We start from the raw sequence: 24,772 nt of genomic DNA, 5'->3' as shown, positions 1-24,772 counted from the left end.
CATCTGTATATACTCTAGGAGACCCGGCTAGTGATTCTGAATGTATAGTACCGCCATGCAAAACTTTTCCGTCTACGTTAATAATTAACTACTCTAACGGATCATTCAAACCAAGTTGTAATTAAAAGTTCAGGGTTAACGATAATGAAATAAAAATAAAGTCGCGTTTTGCACGTTAACTCTTCGTGCACTGGCTAGTTTATGAGTAATGTATGTCTGAGGGCATTTGTGGGGAAGTATTGTTAATTAGCAGCCAGGAGTAATTGCTTTAAGGTGGCATAAGCTGCAAAGTCTGAGTTCATGTCACTTGCAAAAGACGTGCTCCTCCAGCAAATTTCTAAGCCAGCTGCTTTTTTTTCTTTTTTTTTCTCTTCCCCCCCAATCCCCCTCCCATCCCCATGATTGATGACATTGGCTAGGATCCAGCATAAGGAAGGGTTTTGTTCCTCCAGGACTACGCACGAAATGAGATCACATCACTTCAAAGACTTAAGGGGAGGGCTCACAGGACAAGCCCCATAAATTCCAGCACAGGGTGTCAGGCTCCTGCAGTCATGATCCAGAGTCAATCCGGTTACTAGCTGAGCATAGAGTCAGTGCAAGGCACTGCGAGCTTCTAGCAAGCGATCTCCAGGGTCCTGCAGCCTCAGACCCACCACAAGTAGAACTTCTGCAGCCTCAGACCCACCACAAGTAGAACTTTTCCTGCAGCCTCAGACCCACTACAAGTAGAACTTCTCCAACTTCCAAGACCTGCGCGCAATTACACACTGAGAACCTTTGCGTTACTTTTTTGAATCACTTGCACCTCTTTCCAGCGCCCAGGATGAGGTGTGTGCAGTATCTGCTGCCCTGTATGGCAGCTTTGGTCTATGCCCGGATTGTCCAAGGTGTAATATCAATGGAAGAAGAGTTAGTGGTCCCTGTCCAGGGTCCAGCCAAGGATGGCAAGGTGATATACCGCCTGGATGCATTTGGAGAAGCCCTCACCTTGGAGTTAGAGCCTGATCCAAGTTTCATTGCAAGGGACATTAGTCTACAATATGTGGGTAAACCCAAGTCTACTGGAGAAGACTCCACAGTGTCTCTTCCTAAACTGGCTGACTGCTTTTATTCTGGCACTGTCAATGAGGATCCGTCCAGCAGTGCAGCCCTGAGTCTCTGTGCAGGGATCAGGGGAGCTTTCTATTACAGAGGAGAAGAGTTTTTTATCCAGCCCAGCAATCACACACTGACAATGGCTTCTTCCAGCACTATGGTTCTGCATCTGGTGAGCAAGAGGAGTCGTGTCAAGGCAAAATGTGGAGTGACTGACAATTCCCAGCAGCAGCTGGATATCGATGAGCCAAAGTCCTTGGAACCTATGGCACTACCAGGTAAGGTAGTATTCATTTATTTACTTTTTCTATCTCGTGCATTTCATTTTAAAAAAAATACAAAAATCTAAGTATCCTAAGTGTAAACTTTTTCTAAATATTTTTTTTCCCGTAACAAAAATATGAATCTGAAATGAAAGCTGCATGATTTCCCCTTGGTTAGGTCTGTTTAAGCCAATGAATTAGTAAGGCACTGTGCCCTGGAGTCATGCCAGTATGTTATGCCACAAGGCTGGCTGTGCTTTTGCTGCAGCACATGGTGGCACGACTTGCTGGGACTTAAGGTGTTAAAAAACTATGTAGTTATCAATGACCTCATTATAAAAAATTGGACATGCTAGCGCTTGTATACAGTTCTTCTTAGAAATGAGTGAATTAAACCTTTCTGTTATTTTACCCCTGTGTTCTATAGAACCGGTTGAACCCAAATTTCCATTCATAAAAAAAATTCCGGCAGTTGTGATAACAATCGAAACATAATGGAGGATTACTACAGCCTCAGGGGCATTGGGTTTGTCCTGTATGGAATGGGTTGGGTATATAGGAAGCTGAGGCTGAACGTGTTAATTCAGAAGCTGAAAGTCAGCACAAGGGTACAGTGTCTTGGAAAGGTGGTGTGGTTTCAGGGTCAGAGAAGCAGTCAGCCGTTTGGCAAGAGTCACAAGTGCTATTCTGTGATTACATGGGAAAGTGAATGGTTTTACGTCAACTACCTTCCACGCTAGAAAGGTGAAACGTGACTTCGATCCTATGGCACAAAAAAGATTTGTGAATCATAGACAATGTACAATCAAAGGGTAAAAACCCAGAAAAAGATTGCAGAACCTCCAGATTTTGCAGCCCCATTCATTTTCTTTTTTTTTCCGCAGGATCAGGAAATTCACGGAAAAAGAGATTCGTCTCCAGCCCCCGCTATGTGGAAACCATGCTTGTGGCTGACCAATCTATGGCTGAATTTCACGGGAGCAATTTAAAGCACTATCTCCTTACCCTAATGTCGGTGGCTGCTAAGCTTTACAAGCATCCCAGCATTCGAAACTCAATCAGCCTGGTGGTCGTGAAGATCTTGGTCATCTATGATGAGCAGAAGGGACCTGATGTGACATCCAATGCCGCCCTGACGTTGAGAAACTTCTGCAGCTGGCAGAAGCAGCATAATCCACCCAGTGACCGCCATGCAGAACACTATGATACAGCAGTTCTATTTACAAGACAGGTAATTGACTCTGATTCTAATCTACCCATAAGGTTCTAGTCCCTCCTCAATCAGATAAGAATCCTATATACATATATATATATTAAATTGGGTAAAAATGGTCAGACGTAGGCTCAAAATGAACTCGGCTGTAAACTAAGAGGGGAAAAAAAACCTAGTGGGCTCTTGAATGTTTGTGTGCTCTCCAGCGAGGGCATCATGCCAGAGTTAAACATTTACTGCCAAACTTTTAGTCCTTGATCTAATTAACATTGAAACTGCTATTTTGCTTTTAAGGATCTTTGTGGAGCTAAGACATGTGATACCCTTGGGATGGCCGACGTTGGAACCGTTTGCGATCCAAGTCGCAGTTGCTCTATCATCGAAGATGATGGCTTGCAAGCAGCTTTCACCACAGCCCATGAACTAGGTACGTGGCTTTACTGTGAGACTGGGATATAGCTTAGGTCTTACGTAAACAATTCAGGAAGGAAATGCTCCACTTAATGTTTGTTCAGAGACACAAGAAGGACAGGCTTGAGATTTTTTTTCTTTTTTACGCCTAGTGACTGCAGAAACCAGAGAGGAATGCATCCTAAAGTGCTAAAACTTTTATGATTAAGCACTTGGGATATTTGCAATCTCGATATCTCCTAGGCTTTCCTCAAGTGCGTCATTGAGTTTAGAGCAGAGCTGTAGAGTGCATTTCACACAATGAATAGTTCTGAAAATAGATCTCTCGAATATTTCTATAACCCAAAAATGTCCTGTTTGCAGGTCATGTGTTTAATATGCCCCACGATGATGCCACACAGTGCTCCGGATACAATACTGAGAACAAGAATTCCCATATGATGGCGGCAATGCTCTCCAATCTGGATAGACATGAACCATGGTCTCCGTGTAGTGCATACATGATCACGTCTTTCTTGGACAATGGGCATGGTAAGTTTTCCTAACTTTGCTTATTGGGGGTACCAGTACACTCTGTCAGCCAAATGGGCAGATATCTCTTCCATCTCTACCATACACAACATACATGCATGTGTAAGCCAGAAATCTCTGTCTGTGGCTTTTATCCCACATACTTTGAAATGAAACATCTTAAATCCTTCATTCCCTTATTGTCCTCTTTTGGAAGAGAGTTGGGAGGCCTCCTACACATTAAATGGTTAAATGGTCATCTGGTTCTGCCAAACTCTGTAGGTTGTCTATGATTAATCTTATTTATATAGTGGCCTCAAGATGTTTTTGCGTTTATGTGTTGGGTATTTTAGCTGGATAGGTACCAGTACTTATTGCAGAACATTTTTCTAGAAGTTGCCAGTAGGTTTTGATTCTCTGTAGCTTCCAGTTTCTTCACCCTTTAGTAAAACAGTCCAGGCATGTAGAGATGTCACACTATTCGGGAACATGTTCCCTGACAAACATTGTACTCAAATATTTCTCTATTGCTCAATTAGGAGAATGCTTACTGGACAAGCCAAGCAGACCCATCCAACTTCCATCAGATCTCCCTGGAACGCTGTACGATGCCAATAAGCAGTGCCAATTTACATTCGGAGAGGAATCCAGACATTGTCCAGATGCCGCCAGCACGTGTACGACCTTATGGTGCACTGGAGTCTCTGGAGGACTTCTCGTCTGCCAAACTAAACACTTCCCCTGGGCTGATGGAACCAGTTGTGGAGAAGGGAAGTGGTGTCTGAAGGGCAAGTGCACAGAGATGACAGACAAGAAACATTACGAGGTACATTTCACGTTTCTACCTTTTTCATCTAAATTTTTGGAATGAAGAAAATATGACTCAACATAAACTATTTTAAATGGTACATTGATTTTGGTACTAATTGACGACTTGTGTGTAATCTGGACGTGAACAAGTCAACATTTGACATGGATAGATCTGAAAGACTTTGCAATGTTTTACAGAGTAAGGGAACCAGAATTGTATCGCCATAGTCTAGGAATAGCAACTACATCATACATGGTCCGAATGGTATTCATACTTACTAATGTTCCCTCTTAATGTTTTTGCAGACTCCTGTACATGGTGGTTGGGGAGCCTGGGGATCATGGGGCCAGTGCTCCAGAACTTGTGGTGGTGGAGTCCAATACTCTGTTCGGGAATGTGATAATCCAGTGCCAAAGGATGGTGGAAAATATTGTGAAGGCAAAAGGGTTCAATATCGTTCATGCAACGTGCAAGACTGCCCTGAAAATAATGGTGAGTTCCTGAAAAAAATGTTCAAGTCTTGAATATGTTTTTTTTTGACTAAATAAAACCTGGGGTTCTGAAAATGGTCCTTGTAATACCCTCAGGTAAAACGTACAGAGAGGAGCAATGTGAAGCTCATAATGACTTCTCCAAGACACCTGGAAGTGGACCCAATGTTGAATGGACACCAAAATTTGCAGGAGTCCGTCCAAAGGACCGTTGCAAGCTTGTGTGTCGTGCAAAGGGCACCGGATTCTTCTTTGTGCTGAGCCCCAGGGTAAGTTCACAGAATCAGAGTTTCTGTTCAGATTAGTGAATATAGCTGAACCAGAACATCACTTGACGTTGACCAAAAAGCCCTGATACCACTCATGTATGTGGTTTGTCGTACTGCCAATATCACCCATTAGATTACCTTAGCTTCAGGCAAATGTGAGCACATAAACCTTATTAGCATGCACATACACCTTATTAGCACCTTATTAGCATGTATTAGTGTCTTCAGACTGTCTAAGACACTGTGTGGCATCTCAAGAGGTACAGGCACTTGTGACAATTATGTGGCACCTTAATTACTAAAATCTACAACCAAGATGTCATAGTAGTTCAGAATATGAGTACCGTATATTGATTTTAATCTATTTTTCTTTACTTTGCCCTTCGCAGGTAGCCGACGGTACTCCATGTAGTCCTGACTCAACCTCCATATGCATCCAAGGCCAATGTATCAAGGCCGGTTGTGATCGTGTCATAGGTTCCAACAAGAAGTTTGACAAGTGTGGAGTCTGTGGAGGAAATGGCTCCACCTGCAAGAAAGTATCTGGGACATTTACTAAAGCAAGGTATGTCCAGTGACCTTTTTTGCAATTCAGCTATTGCGAAAATCTTCATTTGATATATTAGGAGGATCATAAAATATACACTAGTTGGATGTCACTTGATCCTCTCCAACACACAATGCTAATGTCATCCCAACCCCTGACTGGCCACCAATTTAATATATATTAAGTATTTGAACAAAGTTTGTCCTGCGGATTGTGGGAAAAAAAGAATGTGCACATTGAGTTTCAACATGCCCAATCTTTTGTTCTTTCCTCATTGAGAACACATGCACGCTCAGCTGAACTGAGCATGTGTATAAATAGGGAAGACTGAAGGAATAGCTGTCAGTTGAAAAAGAATTTAGCTGATAACTATTGAGGGTGGACACCTTTAATGTTAGATATTTTACAAATTCACAGCGTAACTCATAGTACTAAAGTCCATTTTAATCAGTTACTGATCAAGCATTTCTAAATCTCCACACATTTGCAGAATTTATTTTTCAATGCAATATTTTTTTTTTAATTTTCCCTTACAGACCTGGGTATCATAATGTTGTCACCATCCCTGCCGGTGCAACAAACATCGAAATCAAGCAGCGTAATAGCAGGGGTTCCATGCACGATGGCAGCTACTTGGCTATAAAGGCAGCCGATGAGACCTATGTCCTCAATGGGGACTATACTCTAACCACCTTGGAACAAGACATTTCCTACAATGGCAACTTTTTAACATACAGCGGATCTACTGCCTCTCTAGAAAGAATCCGCAGCTTTAAGCCACTCAGGGAGGCCATCACTATACAGGTCCTCACTGTGGGAGATTCACAAAGACTGAAAATCAAGTACATTTATTTTGTCAAGAAAACAGCTCAACCGGAAAAGCCTTTGAATAAGAAGAAAGAATCCTTCAATGCTATACAAGAAACAATTCTCTCCGAGTGGGTTATCGGAGAATGGGGTGAATGCTCAAAGACTTGTGGATTAGGATGGCAGAGGAGATCTGTAGAGTGCAAAGACTTAAAGGGTCAACCTTCAAAAGACTGCCCTAATGAGCTCAAGCCAGACGATGTCCGGTCCTGTGCAGACATTCCCTGTCCCCAGTGGCAATTGGGAGAATGGTCCTCATGTTCTAAGACCTGTGGGAAGGGTTTTAGGAAGAGACTCTTGAAGTGTGTGTCTTACGAGGGTAGTAATCTGCCTCAAGACAGCTGCGACCCTTTAAAGAAGCCAAAACATTTAATAGACTTTTGTACTGTTTCCAATTGCAGTTAAACAGCGTTTCACCATGAATATTACTAGGTTGTTTTAAAAAAAAAATTATCATCATGCTGTAAGTGGAAGGTCAGGTAGAACGAGTTTGTCGATTTGTACGAACCGGAGGATGGAAAGTTGTTGAGCGGGAACAGTGCAAATATCTGCTGATTGAGTTGGGTTGGACCATCAGGTTGAGTAAGTTACGTAGATGTGATAGAAAGGCATATTACTGTCTCCACATCCTTCATCTTTAGACCTCCTGGGGCATTGTAGGTTTATTTTTAAACTCTTTGGAATCTGTTACCAGTTAGGTTTAAAGTCCAAAAATTGGTAGCCATATTATGTATTAAAAGTGCTCCTTAAAGGAGATCTGAGAGTTCTTCTAACATGACAAATCTGGGGCATCTTTTCCTATAACTCTACCTAGTACCCTTCCTCTGTAATTGCTTTAAACCTTCAGAATAAGCTATCAACTAATTGTTGCCAGTCAGGGGGTGTGTCCCTGCCCAGACTGACACTGACCAATCAACATGCCAGTGTCTGACTCTGTAGAGACACGCCCCTCCCAGTGAGAATGGTAGCGCTTAGTTGTTACTTGATAGATAGAGTTCACGGAGGAATAACAGAGAAACCGCACAACACAGAGCTATAAGGAAAAGTGTTCCAGAATTTTTTTTTCATGGTGAATACCAATATTTACTAAAACTACCATATCAGGAGAGTTGACTGATGCTCCTTAAAGAGTAGAAGCCCATCATTTCTTATTTTTTTAAGGGTCCTTCATATGTATTTGGATATTGCCCTTGGTTAGTGTTAACCTACCTCATTTAAGAAGGGCAATATCGGGAGCTGGACATGATCAGTATACTTCATGATGGCTGCTATCATAACACATTATATTTTTATAAAGCCATATTCTCATTTCTTTGAGACATGCAGATTACGGGGGACCAATTTTTCTTTTTTTTTGTGGGGGGGGTTTGGACTAGGATACACATTTATTATGGTACCTTTTAACCCCTGCCGTAATTTTTCAGTTTTATGATAGTTCACCAAATGGTCATGTGATCATATAACCCTAACCCTTTTAGGGATCACGCAAATGTCAAACTATGCAAAAGGGGGGTGTTAACCCGTAATACACAAGTTTTTCTTAATGTGACATTACAAAAAAAAACATTTGAATAGGACGTATAAGACATTCTATAAATATGAACATCACTTGTGTATTATATTAGTATTTCCTGCAAAGAGGGGGACTGCCAGATGTGAAGGGTTTCAACATCTGGTTCCAAATAATGTTCTCTGAGGAAGCCAGAAACATAGATGATGGGCTGGGGGGGGGGCCCTAAATTTGAGGCCAGTAAGATTATATGAGATTGTACATACAAAGAGATATAACATAAAAAAGGTAGATATCCTCCATATTCCAGATATGCAATATGGAAATATATTTGGTAGACAGTCTTGGGGATAGCAGGTCCATCCGCAGCTGTTGGCCAGCCGGCATGAGTCAATAATCTGTGTCAGGTTGGAGAATATGACTTCAGTGAGTGAGTGTGTGCGTGCGAGTGTATATGTATATATACAGACTATACTTCATAAGTATTTGCTTCAGCTCCTTCCATGAAGGGATCCTTTAATGACACATCATATACCTATTTATTTTTGTACAATCAGTCCGATTATATTTTAAGTTATCGCTTTCTATAACATGAAAAAAAGAGTATTTATGCATTATTATTATTATATGTAACTAGAAATATTAAAAGAACACATTGACATTCCCGAACCATGTTGTTTCATTTTTTCTGTTGTAATAACAAAGTGGATTTTTAGTGTAGTTCAACGTCATTTATTTTTTTTTTTTTCTCAATAGATTTGATTGTTTTTCTGACACGGGGATCATCTGCATGTCGGCATACATGTAGATTGAAACCATAACATGTTGTTTGCATGCAGCCACCACTAGAGGGAGCTACTCTATACTCTTTACATAGAATCCCATAATAACGCAGTATGCAGTAAGCTCCCTCTAGTGGTGGATTGAATAAGTTTAGCCTTATCACTTATTTATATGCAAGGAGTTTAGTATCAGAAACACAGAGCTTTAAAGGGGTTGTCCGGTCCAAAGCGATAAGTCTGCAGTCACTCTGTGTGACTACACAGTATACATAAACTTGGCAAACACACTCTGATTCCAGTGAGAAGTAATTTATTAAGGTGCAGTACATACAATAGACGTTTCGGTCTCAGTGACCTTCATCAAAATACTAAAGGGCCTGTCACACTAAGCGATATCGCTAGCAATATTGCTATAACTTGTGACGTTATAGCGATATTGCTAGCGATATCGCTGTGTGTGATACTTACCTACAACCCGCTCCCCCGCTGGTTATCACTGATCGCGTGAGAACGTCCAGGACTGTTTCTCGTCGTCAGCTTCCTGCGGCGCTTCCCGCTGTGACGACGAGCGACGCGTGGACGCGGGCGGGAGGACACAGGATCGCCTGGTGTGACAGGTAAGAAGCGAACCCCGTCCCCAGCGATGTCGCTAGTGAGATCTGCCTGTGTGGCAGCTCACTAGTGACCACTTAGCGATGTACCAGCGATCCTGACCGCGTCATATCGCTGGTCGGGATCGCTGGTACATCGCTAATTGTGACAGTACCTTAAGTAATGTACTGTTACTTGTTAAACAACAGTAAAAATAGGGCCAATTATCCCTTGAAACGTAGTGCAGCGCTAAAGGGCAGTGTATCAGAACGGATAGAATGCAGTGTGTGTGGCATAGACACGGTATCCACCGCTAGTCATGAGCGCCTGTGTGACTACAGACTTATGAATCCCCCTAGTGCGCGTATGGTGAGCGGCGGTGATTCACCGGAGGGTATGTATGCATTATACATACTCCTGGCCAGTGGGCGCTGCCTCGCTCCTTACACTTGTATTGAGAAAGGTCACGCCCCGACTTAGTGATGCGGACATCCAGTGGGTGTGGCAGACAAGAGCACAATGTGTCGCCCGCTAGTTGGGCTCAGCCTTGCTCGATACAAGTGTATGGAGCGAGGTCACGACCAATGGACAGACTCTGGCTGGGAGTATGTATAACACATTCATACCCTCTTGTCCAGGCTCAGAAACCTCCGAATCCTTGCAGGGCACAGTGTGTGCACTGGGGGGATTCATAAGTCTGCAGCCACATAGAGAGACTGCAGACATTAATTTGGACTGGACAATGCCTTTAAAGGCCTACGTAAACATTAGATAGCTATCGGTAGAACAACAGCCATCCCTCCATTTCTCATCATGATGGCCACCATATAGCAGACAGACACTTCCTTTCTTTCAGATGGTACAGCAGGAATTGTGTCCTCTATGGCAGCAGCTGCAACTAAAGGGAGCTGACAGTCAATAAAGAGTCAATAAACTAGATTAATGATCTTTTGGCCGACAGCTCTCTCTCCCTACTCTCCAATACACAGGAACGCTCATTTGGACACCTCTGTGTTGTCTATGAGAGAGCCACTGCCAGACTCTTTTAGCATCATCAGTCAATGGCAATCCAACTAAGCAGATCCTTCTCTTCCCTAACATCATCTGTCACGGAGAGTGAAGCTGTTCATTACACATTAGGGCTGTGGATCAATAAGGTCTAAAAATCTAGTATTTTAAGCATAAAAATCACAGGATAATTGGCGGTAAAGGTGTAGACTCATCATAAAGGCTCAGGCACATGGAATCATGCAGGATTTTTGTTGTATTGACCCATAGTGGCATGAGGCCATACCGTGTGCCTTTTGTTTGCACGTTCCAGGTGAGACCATATTATGAAGGTCTTCTTGTCTAAGAAGCACCACGTTTGGAGTAAAATATGGTGTCTCAAAGAAGCATCAGATGAAGGCACAGGTGGTGCCTATAAATCCACACCGAGGACCTGAATGGCTTTTTCCGTGTGCTTGAGCCTCTATAGGTTTTAAAAGCATGACTAAGTACACAATGTGTTTTCTCGCTTACACACTCTTCGAAAAACAAAGTTACGCACTTTGTCAATGCTGAGTGCCTTGTACCATGTAATTAATGGCTCATGCAGACGAGTGTATAAATCATCCGATTACTGATCGGATAGTTCGCGGATGTCACACTGACCCATGTTATTCAAAGGGCTGTTCAGATGAACACATTTTTTCTTGGTCCGACGGTCCATAAAAAAATTGCAGCATGCACCACTTTCCTGTGTACGTCGCATGGGACATACCAAGTCAAGTCTATGAATGCGTAAAGAAAATCGGATCTCGCACAGAACATCTCTTTACAGATACTAACCTAGGCTACTGTATTTGATCATGTAGATGTATGAAAAAGGACGTCAAATGTACATAAAAAACGGACACACGGATGGCACATGGACGAGTTTGCTCTCATCTGCAGCCGGCATTAGGCTAGATTCATACATCCGTATGAGAGTTACGGTCCTAGAAAAATTGAACAATTTTTTTTTACAGGTGTCATCCATGTTGATTCTTAGTTGCATCAGATTTTTTTTGTGTGAATGTAGTCTAGTGAAAAGAGCCAGGTGTTCCAGAGTGGACACACACAAACACACACACAGACTTTTGAATGTGGACCATTTGTCTATGTCAGCCAATCAGATTATAGTTAGCAGGGGCGTGAAGCGGCGATCTGATTGATTGCTATGGTCAGTGCTTTTTATGTCTTGCATTAATTTTTAGACCTTTACACTCCAGGAGGGGGCTGGAAGTAAGCCCAGCTAGATGGAGGCCCCCCATGACTGCGTTGGGCAGAGTGTGATTGGAGAGAGGTCTCCGGGCAATTGTTCTGGCTTGTTTTGCTATCTGGATGCGATTGGGGAGGCTCACCGTACGTATGGGGGTCAGGCATGGCTGCGTTATGATGAGCAATTTAGGCAGCGGAAGGCGGTGCGGCCGGAGATTCGGTGGGACCAAAAGGATATCGGGCTTTGGTTAAAGGTGATGGCACCGGTTAGGTATGGGCAGCCCTTTCTTGGTGGCGGAGGGAGTGGCAATCAGCAGGCCGCACAAGGGAGCGGTAGTCAAGGGGTGTCAGGGGGAAAAGAGAAATCAGGAGCGTGCTGGCAGTTTAACGACGGTCAATGCAAGTATGGCAGTACCTGCAAGTTTAAGCATGTTTGCTCCCATTGCAACGGTAGTTCGCATGGAGCATCCAAATGTTTTAGGAAAACAAGGGGGAAGCCAGCAGTGGCGGCCGGTCAAGGGGGAGACACCGGTGCGGCTTCAAAAGATGGCCCCCTTTCTAAGTAGGTACCCTGATCAAGAAAAGGCTGGTGTGATACGGGATGGTTTTGCAGATGGTTTTATAATCCCTTCTCCTAGCCATACGGTCCCCTTTTCGGTTAAGAATTTGAGGTCGGCTGAACTGCATTCTGAGGTGGTGAGTGCCAAAATACTGAAAGAAGTTGAATTGGGTAGGATGGCAGGTCCATTTACGAAGGTTCCTGTGGAAGGAATGGTTGTTTCCCCATTGGGGGTTGTTCCCAAAAAGGAACCGAATAAATTCAGGTTGATTCAGCATCTGTCTTACCCAAAGGGGTTGTCGGTAAATGACGGCATTGATCAGGAGTTATGTTCGGTTGTTTATACCTCCTTTGACACGGCGGTGCAATGGGTTCGCAGGTATGGTAAGGGGGCCTTGTTGGCAAAAACTGACATTGAGTCTGCCTTCAGGCTGCTACCGGTACACCCGGATAGCATCCCCTTGTTGGGATGTTTTTGGAACGGAGGTTATTATTTGGATAGATATTTGCCAATGGGTTGTGCAATTTCGTGTTCACTGTTTGAGACGTTCAGTACTTTTTTGGAATGGGCGGTTAAGGACGTTGCTGGTGTTTCGTCCGTGATTCATTATTTGGACGATTTCTTGTTCATAGGCCCACCGGATTCAGTTTTGTGTCAGAATACGTTGGCCGCAATGGAATGGGTGTCGGAGTCTTTTGGGGTACCATTGGCGAGAGATAAGACGGAGGGTCCTTGCACGGTCTTAAGTTTTTTGGGTATACTGATTGACTCTGAAAAAATGGAGTGTCGGTTACCGGAGGACAAATTGTCGTTGCTGAGGCTGGAGGTGCGGCGAATCATGAGATTGCGTAAAGTGACGTTAAAAGAATTACAGTCACTTCTAGGCAGGTTGAACTTTGCCTGCAGGATTATGCCCATGGGCCAGATTTTTTGCCGACGGTTGTCAGGCGCGACGGCGGGAGCTCGGTCGGCGCACCACTTTATCCGGTTAAAAAAGGAGCACCGGGATGATTTGGCGGTGTGGCAGCGATTTTTGGAGACTTACAATGGTAGATCTCTGATTCAACAAGAGATATTGAATGATTTTGATTGCAAAATCTATACGGACGCGGCAGGTGGCGTTGGTTACGGGGCTTTTTGTAAGGGGCGTTGGAGCGTTGGTAGCTGGCCGGATTGGTGGCGGCAGAGAGGCTTCACGAAAAATCTGGCTTTGTTGGAGTTGTTCCCCATTGTCGTGGTGGTATTAATATGGGGTGAAATGTTTGAGAACCGCAGAGTTAGGTTTCACTGTGACAATATGAGTGTGGTGTCAGTGATCAACACTTTGTCCGCCTCTTCCCCCCGGTTGTTAAGCTCATGAGAGAATTCGTTTTGCGGTGTCTGGCATTGAATGCGTGGATTTCGGCTGTGCATGTGCCGGGAGTGCAAAATTCTATAGCGGATGCTTTGTCTCGTTTACAGTGGGAGCGGTTTCGGGAGCTGGCACCAGGCGCGGAGATTTCCGAAACGGAATGCCCTTCTCACTTGTGGCGGATTGTTACAGAGGAGCAGGAAGGTTAATTCGGGAGTCTGTTACAAGCCAGACTTGGGCGTCGTACAAGGCATCATGGAAAATATGGCGGAGTTGGGAGTCCCATTGGGGAGGTTTGGGGTCTGTAGAGGAGAAGACGTCGGGGGTTTTGTTTTTGGTTGGTAGGGCAGAGGAACTGCGGTGGTCTGTTTCAAGGGTTAACAAATTTATGGCTGGCCTTGCTTTCGGCTTTAAGTTGGAGGGTTCGGTGGATGTGACGAAAGATTTTCGGATCAAGCAGGCTCTCAAAGGTTTTCGGAGGTGTAACCGGGTTTTTGATAGGCGTCGACCAATCTCTTTTAGTATTTTGGAACGATTAGGTGGAGTCCTGGAGGTGGTTTGCTGTTCTACTTTTGAGTCGGCATTGTTCAAATTAGCTTTTTCTCTGGCGTTCTTTGGGGCGATGAGGTTGGGTGAACTAGTGTCGCTCAGTAGGGGCAGGGCAGGTGGCCTGCTTGCGGAGGATGTTGAATTGGGGTCGTCAGGAGTTTCTTTTTGGATTCGGCGTTCGAAAACTGATCAGCTTGGGAAAGGGAAGCGTGTGGTGTTGGGGAGCGTGGGGGGTGCGTTGATGTGCCCAAAAAAGCTGTTTGGAATTGTATTGGAGTTTGTGGCCGGGTCGGGTCAGCCCATTGTTGTGCCACGAAGACGGGGCGTTCTTGTCTCGTTTTCAATTTATTGCGCTGCTAAAAAGGAGTTTGGGAGAGTTGGGCCTTCCACCAGGCATGTATGGATCACATTCCTTTAGGATTGGGGCAGCATCTGAGGCAGATAGCCTTGGAATGGGGGAGGCCGCGATTAAGCGGATTGGTCGTTGGAGTTCGGGCTGCTACCGAACATATGTACGTCATTGATTGGAGCGGCATGGCTCGGACTGGGGGGATTTAACGATGTTGTTGTGGTTATGTATTTCAGGTCGGCAACCCTACTTGCCTTGGATTCTTGGACACTCGTTCGTTCATTGGGGTGCGCTTCGGGCAGACGTGAGGCCGGATGGCAGGCAGCTTGGTTTTAACAGGGACCTGGTCGTCATTCGTTGGTTGGGTTTTTGGGGGATGGTGTGGAGCAGGGTGTTACCTGAGTTTGCCAAGTTTGCTCGTTTGGATAAAGCGCCCGACATCTTGGTGGTGCATTTGGGAGGGAATGATTTAGGCGTTAGACCTGTTAGGGAGTTGATCAGGGATATCCGGTTTGACTTCCTTCGGTTGTGGTCGTCTTTTCCTGGGGTCGTTACTGTATGGTCGGATATCGTCCCAAGGCTGACATGGAGAGCTGCCCGATCTGTGAAGGGTATCAATAGGGCTAGGGTGAAGTTGAATAGGGCTGTGTCGAGTTTTGTTTCAAGGAATGGGGGTATAAGCGTGCGACATTTCGAAATGGAAGCTGGGGTGGGTAATTTTTGGAGAAATGATGGGGTTCATTTGAATGAGATAGGGATGGATTTGTGGTCACTTGCAATGCAAGAAGGAATTGAGAGGGCTGTGGCGGTGTTGGGGCACTCACGAGCCTGAGGTGGTCAGGGCTGTTCGTGTGTGGCGGGGGATGGGGTTCTTGGAGTTGACGCTGATTCAGCGTAAAAAGGAATTTTGGGTAAAATTCCAGACAGTTAAATTCTGTGGGTGATCTGGCATTTTGGTTACGGGCTCTGGACGGGGGTTTTACCCTGGGAGCTGTTTGGTGGTTGGCCTTCCCGGAACGGGATTTATGGTGCCCTCGAGCTGGTGGTGTACGGCTGGGGGTAACTTGGCGGTTGGAGTTATCGTTGGACAATTTTTGCCAAAATATTTTAAGCCAGATTTTATGGGCTCCAAGAACCCTCCCCTTCATGTCATTACATAGTTAAACATGGTTATGTTTTGTTTGTTAATAAACTGGCCGCTGTGGCCAAAATTATCCAAAAATATTATTTTGTGTAGTGTTGTTATTTTAAAGGTAAATTGGTGTTGCCTACCAGTTAGGGTGGGCATAAGATGGTTTCTCGGTAAGAAAAAAACCCATATTGGCCGTACGCGGTCAAGGAGGGGGCTGGAAGTAAGCCCAGCTAGATGGAGGCCCCCCATGACTGCGTTGGGCAGGTCAGGGTTTTTGAAATAGGGGTGGATTGGGAGGGGATTGGGTGAGGCAGATGATGGGAGGAGTATGGGGGAGGGACAGATGATACTGGGGTGAGGAAAGTGCGGGAAAAACCGCATTCTGGCTGGAAGAGAACGCCGAGGGAAGACCCACCCGCCCTCCCCTTTTATTTTGGGCCCCCTCGTTTTTGCGGGATGGGGTGGGGGGTTTGTTTGAGTCGTAATGGGGTGCCTGGGCAATGTAGTCTGGGTATATTCTGTGGGGAAAGTTACTTTGTCACAGTGGCAGGTGGCGGGGGGTGGGGTTCTTGGAGTTGACGCTGATTCAGCATAAAAAGGAATTTTGGGTAAAATTCCGGACAGTTAAATTCTGTGGGTGATCTGGCATTTTGGTTACAGGCTCTGGACGGGGGTTTTACCCTGGGAGCTGTTTGGTGGTTGGCCTTCCCGGAACGGGATTTATGGTGCCCTCGAGCTGGTGGTGTACGGCTGGGGGTAACTTGGCGGTTGGAGTTATCGTTGGACAATTTTTGCCAAAATATTTTAAGCCAGATTTTATGGGCTCCAAGAACCCTCCCCTTCATGTCATTACATATGACATATTAATATTTAATATTTATTGTTAAACATGGTTATGTTTTGTTTGTTAATAAACTGGCCGCTGTGGCCAAAATTATCCAAAAATATTATTTTGTGTAGTGTTGTTATTTTAAAGGTAAATTGGTGTTGCCTACCAGTTAGGGTGGGCATAAGATGGTTTCTCGGTAAGAAAAAAACCCATATTGGCCGTACCCGGTCATAAATATTATGGGAGTTTTCATTACAGTTTCTCTCTATCTCTAGCTGGGAATGAAGAGAGGGAGGCTATACTGGACTGCTGGTACACAGAAAGAGTGTTACTTCTTTTGAAATGCAAATACTAAGCAAATTCCATTCAGCAGACCTAGATAAGGAGGAAATGCAAAGGTGGATACTCTCCCAGGGTGTGATTATTCTAATGACTCTAATTACATAGGGTGAATGTCCTGTATAACATTACAGACAGACAGGAGTTACTGCATTAATATGCTCTATAGACTCCTGTTTACACTTGGTAACCGCTACTATAGGGCGAGTCTGATAACAAATATGCTTTTCATTTCACTTTTAGATCAATAACAGTGCCTCTTTCATAATGGGATCTGAGATGCAGTACCCAAGAATGGCCACTATGCTGTGTACATAGTTGTGCTGTTCAGATGCCACACATTTTCTACTTCCTGACATTAGATGTGATAACAACCAATATATGGGGTGCTGGATGTTGGCCATCAAACCATGTGAGGTGCATGGTGGTCTTTTCCTTTATGGAGAAATAAGGATTGGATCATTTTCCTCTTCTCAGGGAAGATAATTCACAATTGAAGGATTTTAGCAGCAGCTCTTAAGCTGCTCATAAACATTAGACTAACAATAGTGACGGTTCGACTGACAGTGTATTGTGTATGGGGGTACCTGACAGATGCCTGTTAGGGTAGTTATAGGGGTTGCCCACTAATAGAACAACCCCTTCTTGAAGTAAACGCTTGGCCCCAATAAAATGTAAAAAAAACTATATTCATATCCCATTGCCAGAATTGTTCCAACGGTGCCAGCATTCGTGGTCACAGAGCAGTGGAATGACACGTGGTGCCCGGCACCCAATCGTTGCTAGAGTCATTGTCTCCGCTTCCGTACAGATTTATAATAGTGAGGAAGTCAGAGATCAGCTGCAGGCCTGGTTCCACTTCATGTTAAATCTGTATGAAGGCGAGGACAGTGATGGCAGAGCTGATTGGACGCCGCTTACCACGTGTTATTCCATCGCACTGGAGCTCCGGGACCACGAGTGCTTATACTGCTGGAACGGCGCCAACATGGGAGGTGATTATAGATTTTCTTATTTTATTGGGACCAAACATTTAGTTCAAGAAGGGGTAATCCTAAAAGTGGACAATTCCTTTAAGGATCCATCCAGCATGTCCATTTTCGGAATGTTAATCATCTTGTTCTTTAGGGATATGCTGCCGCCAGAGATGCCTGGCAGAAGCTCACTTATAGAGAACACAGAAGCGTTACACGCTCCTACTTTCCCTAGGCATGCTTGCTCAGGGGAATCAACATTACATGTGCATGGGGGGTCCAGAGGAATAGCTATCAGTAGTGTATGGCCAACTTTATTTTTTCCTCTGGCAGCGCTCATTATTTCATCATGATATGTTATCTCTGGTTTTCCATTAAACTGGTAATAAACCGGTAGTGTTATCTTAATTATTATAAAAATCCAGATAAAGAGGTTGAATTCATGCGGTGCTTATCATGTTTAATTTGTGTGTTGTGTTAAGGTCCAGATACATACTGGACGTTCAATTCCCCCCCCCCCATACACAAGAATGGTCTGCCAAGCGCTCATGTGTTCTCTATGAGAGAGACGCTGTCAGACTTTCCTGGAAGAGACCTACTGGTAATTCCCCGTCGAACAAATGGATCAGTAGTTGAAATTCCAATGACCAGATTCTTCTCTCCTTCAACATTAAATGTCAAGAGGAAGTCGGGAAACCCTTACACATATTTGACTGTCATGTAATCATGCTGATTTTGGTTGGTTCTGACAACTTTAGTCTTTAAACAGGCTGATAATTGTCTAACAAGCATTTATAAGGATTCTCATTCCTGATTTTCTTGGCCGTTTAAACATGCCACCATCAGAAGGACAGTCAAAATGCATTTTATCCGAGTGATTGGATCATTCATGGAAGCGTTAAAAAACTGGACAAGGTCTTTGAATTGAGAAACATTTTATTGGTGACAAAGACACAACTCATACCTAGTTTGGTCTTTTCAGTGGTAACATACTGATGTAAAACCTGGAAAATATCGAAATAAGACAGAAGAAGAATCAACGCCTTCTAAAAGTGGTGCTGGAGAAGGATATTATCAATACCATGGATGGAAAAAAGAACAATCAAAATAATTTTGGAACAAATCAAGCCAGACATGCCACTCGAAGCAAGATCACCAAGCTAGGACTTGCCTTCTTTCAACACATCATACGAAGAGAGCAATCACTGGAGAAGGACATCATGGTCAGAATAATAGAAGAAGCAAAGCATAGAGGAAGATTAGCAACCCGATTGCTTGATACTATCAAGATAACGGCAAAGAAGACTCTGGTGGACATATCTAGACATGCACATGGTAAGTCTTCCTGCAGATCATTCATCCATCAAGTCACCATGGATCGAGATCGAACTGAAGGCCATTAAAAAAAAACAGTAAAATAGTTTAGTTTTTAGTGGTATTACACACTGCTGCTGTCACGTTGCCGTCAGACTCGGGGCCTGTTGTCCCAGCCTCGGCCACTAGGAGGCACCGGACTGTGACATCGTCGTCAGACTCGGGGCCTGCTGTTCCTGCCTTGGCCACTGGGAGGCGCTGTGGTTCGCCCCCGAGTGATGGTGGCGACAGAGAAGGGGCTCCTGCGTAGGCATCTGAAGGATGCAGGCTCCGCTCCTCTGTCAATCATAAAGGGGTTGGTGCATCACCATCTGGCCTGGTCCTGGGGGCGGTCCTGATGACATCATCAGTCCGGGAGCCTGTGAGGGATGACCTGATCCCTCAAATACCTTGGGACTGGTCTTGCAAGCCGCCGGATATATTCTTGTTCCCCTATGTGCTACTGTGTGATTTGCTATTGTTTGACTCTGACCTCAGCCTGGATTTCGGACCCCTCTACTGCCTGACGACTTTGTACCTGTGCCATTCTCCCAGTTTGTGACCTTGGCCTGGATATTCGACTCTGCTACTGCCTGCCGTTTTTGTACCTTGCCGCCCTCCCGGGTTGTGACTGTTAGCGCCACAGACTGTGAGGAGGAATACCCTGGAGTGGACCCTCTGGACCGTGGCACCGAGGGACCCCGGACGAGCAACCTGGTGTGACCGACCCCTATACAGGGATCGTTAGGCGCAAGACCAGAGACTCGAATGCCACGGCAGCCGGAACCAAGAGGGGCGGCTCGGAATGGTGCACAGGGCGTGAGCAGGAACAGACACAGGACTTGAACAGGCACGGTTACCGGACTGGAGCAGGCACGGACTCAGGACTGGAGCTGGCACGGACACTGGACTGGAACAGGCACGGACACTGGACTGGAACAGGCACGGAGACAGGACTGGAGCAGGCACGGACACAGGACTTGAACAGGCAAGGACACAGGACTGGAGCTGGCACGGACACTGGACTGGAATAGGCACGGACACTGGACTGGAACAGGCACGGAGACAGGACTGGAGCAGGCATGGACACAGGACTGGAACAGGCACGGAGACAGGACTGGAGCAGGCACGGAGACAGGACTGGAACAGGCACGGAGACAGGACTGGAACAGGCTCGGAGACAGGACTGGAACAAGCACGGAGACAGGACTGGAACAGGCTCGGAGACAGGACTGGAACAGGCGCGGAGACAGGACTTGAACAGGCACGGACACAGGACAGGTACGGGCACGGACACAGGACTGGAGCAGGGCTGGAAGCAAGCACAGAGGTTAGGCAGCGAGCCGGATTCCAGCGGAGTACACAGGGCCTGAGGCGCAGAAGGAAACAACCACGGTCAGGCGCCTCCACTAAGGGAGGGCGGCCTGATATGGCTGCTGCTGAGCCCCCATTGGTCCGGCGGTGCAATTGGGGCAGGGCACCGCCGGAACCCAGCTTAGCGGCGGAGGACCGGCCGCGACCTACTGCACATGCGCGGGACCCGCGGTGACGTCACCAGCCGTGGGCCGGAGGAAGGGAGAGGCCGACGCCGGGGCTGGAGGAAGCGAGGCTGCTGGAGGGAGCGCGGCTGCCGGACGAGGTGAGTATCGCTGCGCGCACGGGGGCGCAGGGCTGGGAGCGTGACAGGGGGATCAGGGACCGTGACAGTACCCCCCCTTAAGCCACCCCCTGCTGCGGTTGGCAAAAAATTTCCTGAGAATGTGGGGGGCGTTGATGTTCTCCTGGGGCTCCCAGGATCTCTCCTCAGGACCAAACCCCTCCCAGTCAACAAGGAAAAAGGTCCTCCCTCTAACTCTCCTCATGGCGAGAATATCCCTCACCTCGAAAGTATCATCCGAGCCCACAGGCTGAGGAGCTGGAGTGGGTGAAGGATGGAATTGATTCAGGACCACAGGTTTCAGGAGGGAGCGTGGAAGGTGTTCGGGATACGGAGCGAAGCAGGCAACCTCAATTTGTAGGCGACTTCATTGACTCGATCCAGGATCTCAAAAGGACCTATGTACCGGGGGCCCAGCTTATAAGAGGGTAGTTTCAGTCGAATGTACTTGGATGAGAGCCAGACCTTATCCCCAATGTGAAACGGTGGGGGGTCCAGCCTCCTCTTGTCTGCGTGGTTCTTCATTCGCTCACTGGCCCTTTTGAGAGTGGAGTTGGTCTCGGACCAGATTTCAGAGAATTCCTGGAACAAGGAGTTGGCTGCCGGTACTTCAGAGGTTGGAGCGACAGGAAGAGGTATGTTGGGGTGTTTGCCGAATACCACAAAAAAGGGCGATTTAGTAGAGGATTCGCCGGCATGATTGTTGTAGGCGAATTCCGCCCAAGGAAGCAGATCAGCCCAATTATCCTGGTGGCCGTTGGAAAAATGCCGAAGGTATGCAGTGAGGATCTGGTTAGTTCGTTCCGCTTGCCCATTGGTTTGTGGATGATAGGCAGAAGAAAAATCCAAGGAAATATCCAGAAGTTTGCAAAGTGCTCTCCAAAATTTTGCCGTAAACTGTACCCCACGATCAGAGACAATTCGTTCAGGTAGACCATGTAGTCTGAAAATCTGATGGACGAAGATCTTGGCTAATCCGGGTGCGGAAGGGAGGCCGCTTAGCGGAATGAAATGCGCCATTTTAGAAAAGCGGTCCACTACTACAAGAATCACCGTACAGCCAGACGAACGGGGCAGATCCGTGATAAAGTCCATGGCGATATTCTCCCAAGGCGACTTCGGTACCGGCAGGGGAAGCAGCAGGCCAAATGGAGGACGACGGGGTGTCTTATTCCTAGCACAGGAGGAACACGAGGCGACAAAGTCTGCCACATCTTGACGGAGAGTGGGCCACCAATAATACCGCGTTATGAGGGCCAGGGTCTTCCCAGTTCCGGCATGACCAGCCAGTTTGGAGGAATGCCCCCACAGAAGAACTCTCCTCTTAACGTCCTCTGGTACGAGAGTCTTGCCCGGAGGTGGAGAAAGCAGAGACAACGGAGCCACTGTGATTATCTTCGTAGGCTCGATAACATGGGAAGGTTCCTCCCCAGATTCAGTTGGTTGAAAGACTCTGGATAGAGCATCGGCTTTAGCGTTCTTGTCTCCAGGGCGGAAGTGCAGCTCGAAATCAAAGTGGGCAAAAAACAGAGACCATCTAGCCTGTCGAGGATTGAGTCTCTGGGCGGTCTGGAGGTAGGCTAGATTTTTGTGGTCAGAGTAAACAATAAAAGGGTGAACTGCTCCTTCCAGAAGGTGACGCCACTCCTCCAATGCCAACTTCATGGCCAGAAGCTCACGGTCGCCAATCGAATAGTTACACTCTGCCGGCGAAAAGGCTCTGGAGAAAAAGCCACAAGGACGTAGGCGGCCCTAACCGGTCCTCTGGGCAAGACAGCCCCGGCGCCAGTCGAGGAAGCGTCCACCTCCAGCACGAAAGGCTTGCCGCTCTCAGGACGGATCAATACGGGAGCTGTGGAAAAAGCTTGTTTTAGCAACTGGAAGGCCTCTTCGGCTTCAGGTGTCCAGGAGTTGGCAGAGATCCCCTTTCGGGTAAGGGCCGAGATCGGCCTGGAGAGCGAGGAGAAGTGCGGAATGAACTGCCGATAGTAGTTCGCGAAGCCCAAGAAACGTTGAATAGCTCTTAAGCCAGCGGGGCGAGGCCACTTGAGAATGGTGGAGAGTTTCTCGGGATCCATCTGAAGCCCGGCATCGGAGATGATGTAGCCCAGAAAAGGCAGGGAGGTCTGTTCGAACAGGCACTTCTCCATCTTGGCATATAGACGATTCTCTCGAAGACGCCGAAGAACAAGGCGGACAGTCCTCCTGTGGGATGGAAGATCCGGGGAGAAGACCAGAATGTCATCCAGGTAGACTACGACACAGGAGTACAGGAGGTCTCGGAAGATTTCATTGACGAACTCCTGGAACACCGCCGGGGCATTGCACAGACCGAATGGCATCACCAAGTACTCATAATGACCGTCACGGGTGTTAAAGGCGGTCTTCCATTCATCGCCGGCACGGATGCGGATGAGGTTGTATGCCCCCCTGAGATCCAGTTTGGAGAAGATGCGTGCCCCCCTGAGACGGTCAAACAACTCCGGGATAAGAGGAAGTGGGTACCGGTTTTTGATAGTGATGTTGTTCAATCCTCTATAATCGATACATGGGCGCAGCGAACCGTCTTTCTTTTTAACGAAAAAGAACCCGGCGCCGGCAGGAGATGAAGACTTCCGAATGAATCCCTTGGCAACGTTCTCCGTGACGTATTCGGACATGGCGGCGGATTCTGCAGGGGACAGCGGGTAGATCCTGCCCCTGGGAGGAGTAGAACCGGGGATAAGCTCAATCGGGCAGTCAAAGGCTCGATGCGGTGGAAGAACCTCTGACTCCTTCTTGTCGAAAACGTCTGCATAAGCCCAATAGGCGGAAGGAAGCCCAGAGAGATCCTGAGGTGGGCGAACGGGAACCACTGGCTGAATGGGGTTCAGACAGCGACCATGACACGGGTCTCCCCAGCGCAAGACCTCCCCGGTCGACCAGTTGAGAACCGGCTGGTGTGTCCGTAACCACGGGAGACCGAGGAGAATGGCATGAGACAAGTCGGGCAGCACATAGAAGGCTACTTTTTCACGGTGGAGGGTACCGACTTGCAAGATTACCTCTTCTGTGACCGTGGTGATGGAGTCCAACAACGGTCGGCCATCAACGGAAGCGATAATCCGAGGGTTCTTCAGGGAGACCACGGGAATCCGATATTTGTCCACCACTTCACGCCGGATGAAGTTGCCTGCTGAGCCCGAATCCACATAGGCCACCTCGGACCCACGCCTCCCCCCTGAAAGCAGAAGAACGGAAAGTGTGAGGGCCTGAGAGGAATCATAATCACCTAGGAAGGCCTCTCTTACCTGGCCTAGGTGGAAGAGTTTCCCGGTCTCTCAGGACAAGAGCGGATGAAGTGGGATGCCCCTCCACAGTAAAGACAAAGCCCTTGCTCCCGTCTCTCCCTCTGACGTCTCTCAGCCATCCGGACCCGATCTACCTGCATGGGCTCAGGGGGCGGAGTATGTCCAGGACCAGGCGGACGAGGATTAAAGGACCGGCTAGCGATCTGGGCCGGCCTAATGGGCCTCCTATCCCTCGCCGTTTCCCGGGCGCGCTCCTGGAACCTGAGGTCAATTCGAGTGGCCAGGGAGATGAGGTCCTCGAGGTTGGTGGGGGTATCACGCCCCGCCAACTCGTCCTTAATTCTGCCCGACAACCCACGCCAAAAGGCCCCGACCAATGCCGCGTTATTCCAACCCAATTCGGAGGACATGGTGCGGAACCGAATGGCGTATTGACCAACAGTCAGGGAGCCCTGGTGTAGGTTGAAAAGAGATTCGGTAAGCGAGGCTACCCGTCCAGGCTCATCGAACACCTTACGAAAGGTGTCCAAGAAGAGCGGGATGTTAGAAACAATAGGATCGTCCCTCTCCCAGAGCGGATTTAACCAAGATAAGGCCTCTCCCTCCAGATGGGACATGATGAAGGCCACCTTGGCCCGATCGGAAGGATACTGATGAGGCTGAAGCTCAAAATGCAAGCCACACTGGTTTAGGAACCCTCTACACTGTCTGGGGTCCCCAGCGTATCGGGGTGGTTTGGCAAGGCGAGGAGAGGGGAACGGAGCGGGACTGGGGATGGCGGCCGA

General features: G+C 47.0%; 1 protein-coding gene across 1 annotated transcript; it reads left to right on the top strand.

Annotated features, from left to right (window-relative positions):
- Positions 1-542: 542 nt before the first annotated feature.
- On the top strand, positions 543-8,659 carry ADAMTS1 (ADAM metallopeptidase with thrombospondin type 1 motif 1). The gene is made up of 9 exons (XM_073584519.1): positions 543-1,376; positions 2,246-2,592; positions 2,869-3,001; positions 3,349-3,516; positions 4,035-4,321; positions 4,612-4,798; positions 4,894-5,066; positions 5,456-5,631; positions 6,150-8,659. The coding sequence occupies exons 1-9, from the start codon at positions 827-829 to the stop codon at positions 6,883-6,885; spliced, it is 2,757 nt and encodes a 918-aa protein (XP_073440620.1). The 5' UTR covers positions 543-826; the 3' UTR covers positions 6,886-8,659.
- Positions 8,660-24,772: the final 16,113 nt, after the last annotated feature.

Source organism: Dendrobates tinctorius, unplaced genomic scaffold, assembly GCF_039654945.1.
Source record: "Dendrobates tinctorius isolate UK_male_01 unplaced genomic scaffold, ASM3965494v1 ptg000084l, whole genome shotgun sequence".
Classification (NCBI taxonomy): domain Eukaryota; kingdom Metazoa; phylum Chordata; class Amphibia; order Anura; family Dendrobatidae; genus Dendrobates; species Dendrobates tinctorius.
Note: the sequence above shows the minus strand (reverse complement) of the source record. Positions and strands in the feature narration are given on the sequence as shown.

Excerpts from the sequence above, each read along its gene's own strand:
- ADAMTS1 (XM_073584519.1), top strand. The coding sequence starts at position 827 with ATGAGGTGTGTGCAGTATCTGCTGCCCTGTATGGCAGCTTTGGTCTAT. Across the intron at positions 4,322-4,611 it reads CAGACAAGAAACATTACGAG|ACTCCTGTACATGGTGGTTG; the intron begins GTACATTTCACG and ends ATGTTTTTGCAG. Across the intron at positions 5,632-6,149 it reads GGGACATTTACTAAAGCAAG|ACCTGGGTATCATAATGTTG; the intron begins GTATGTCCAGTG and ends TTTCCCTTACAG.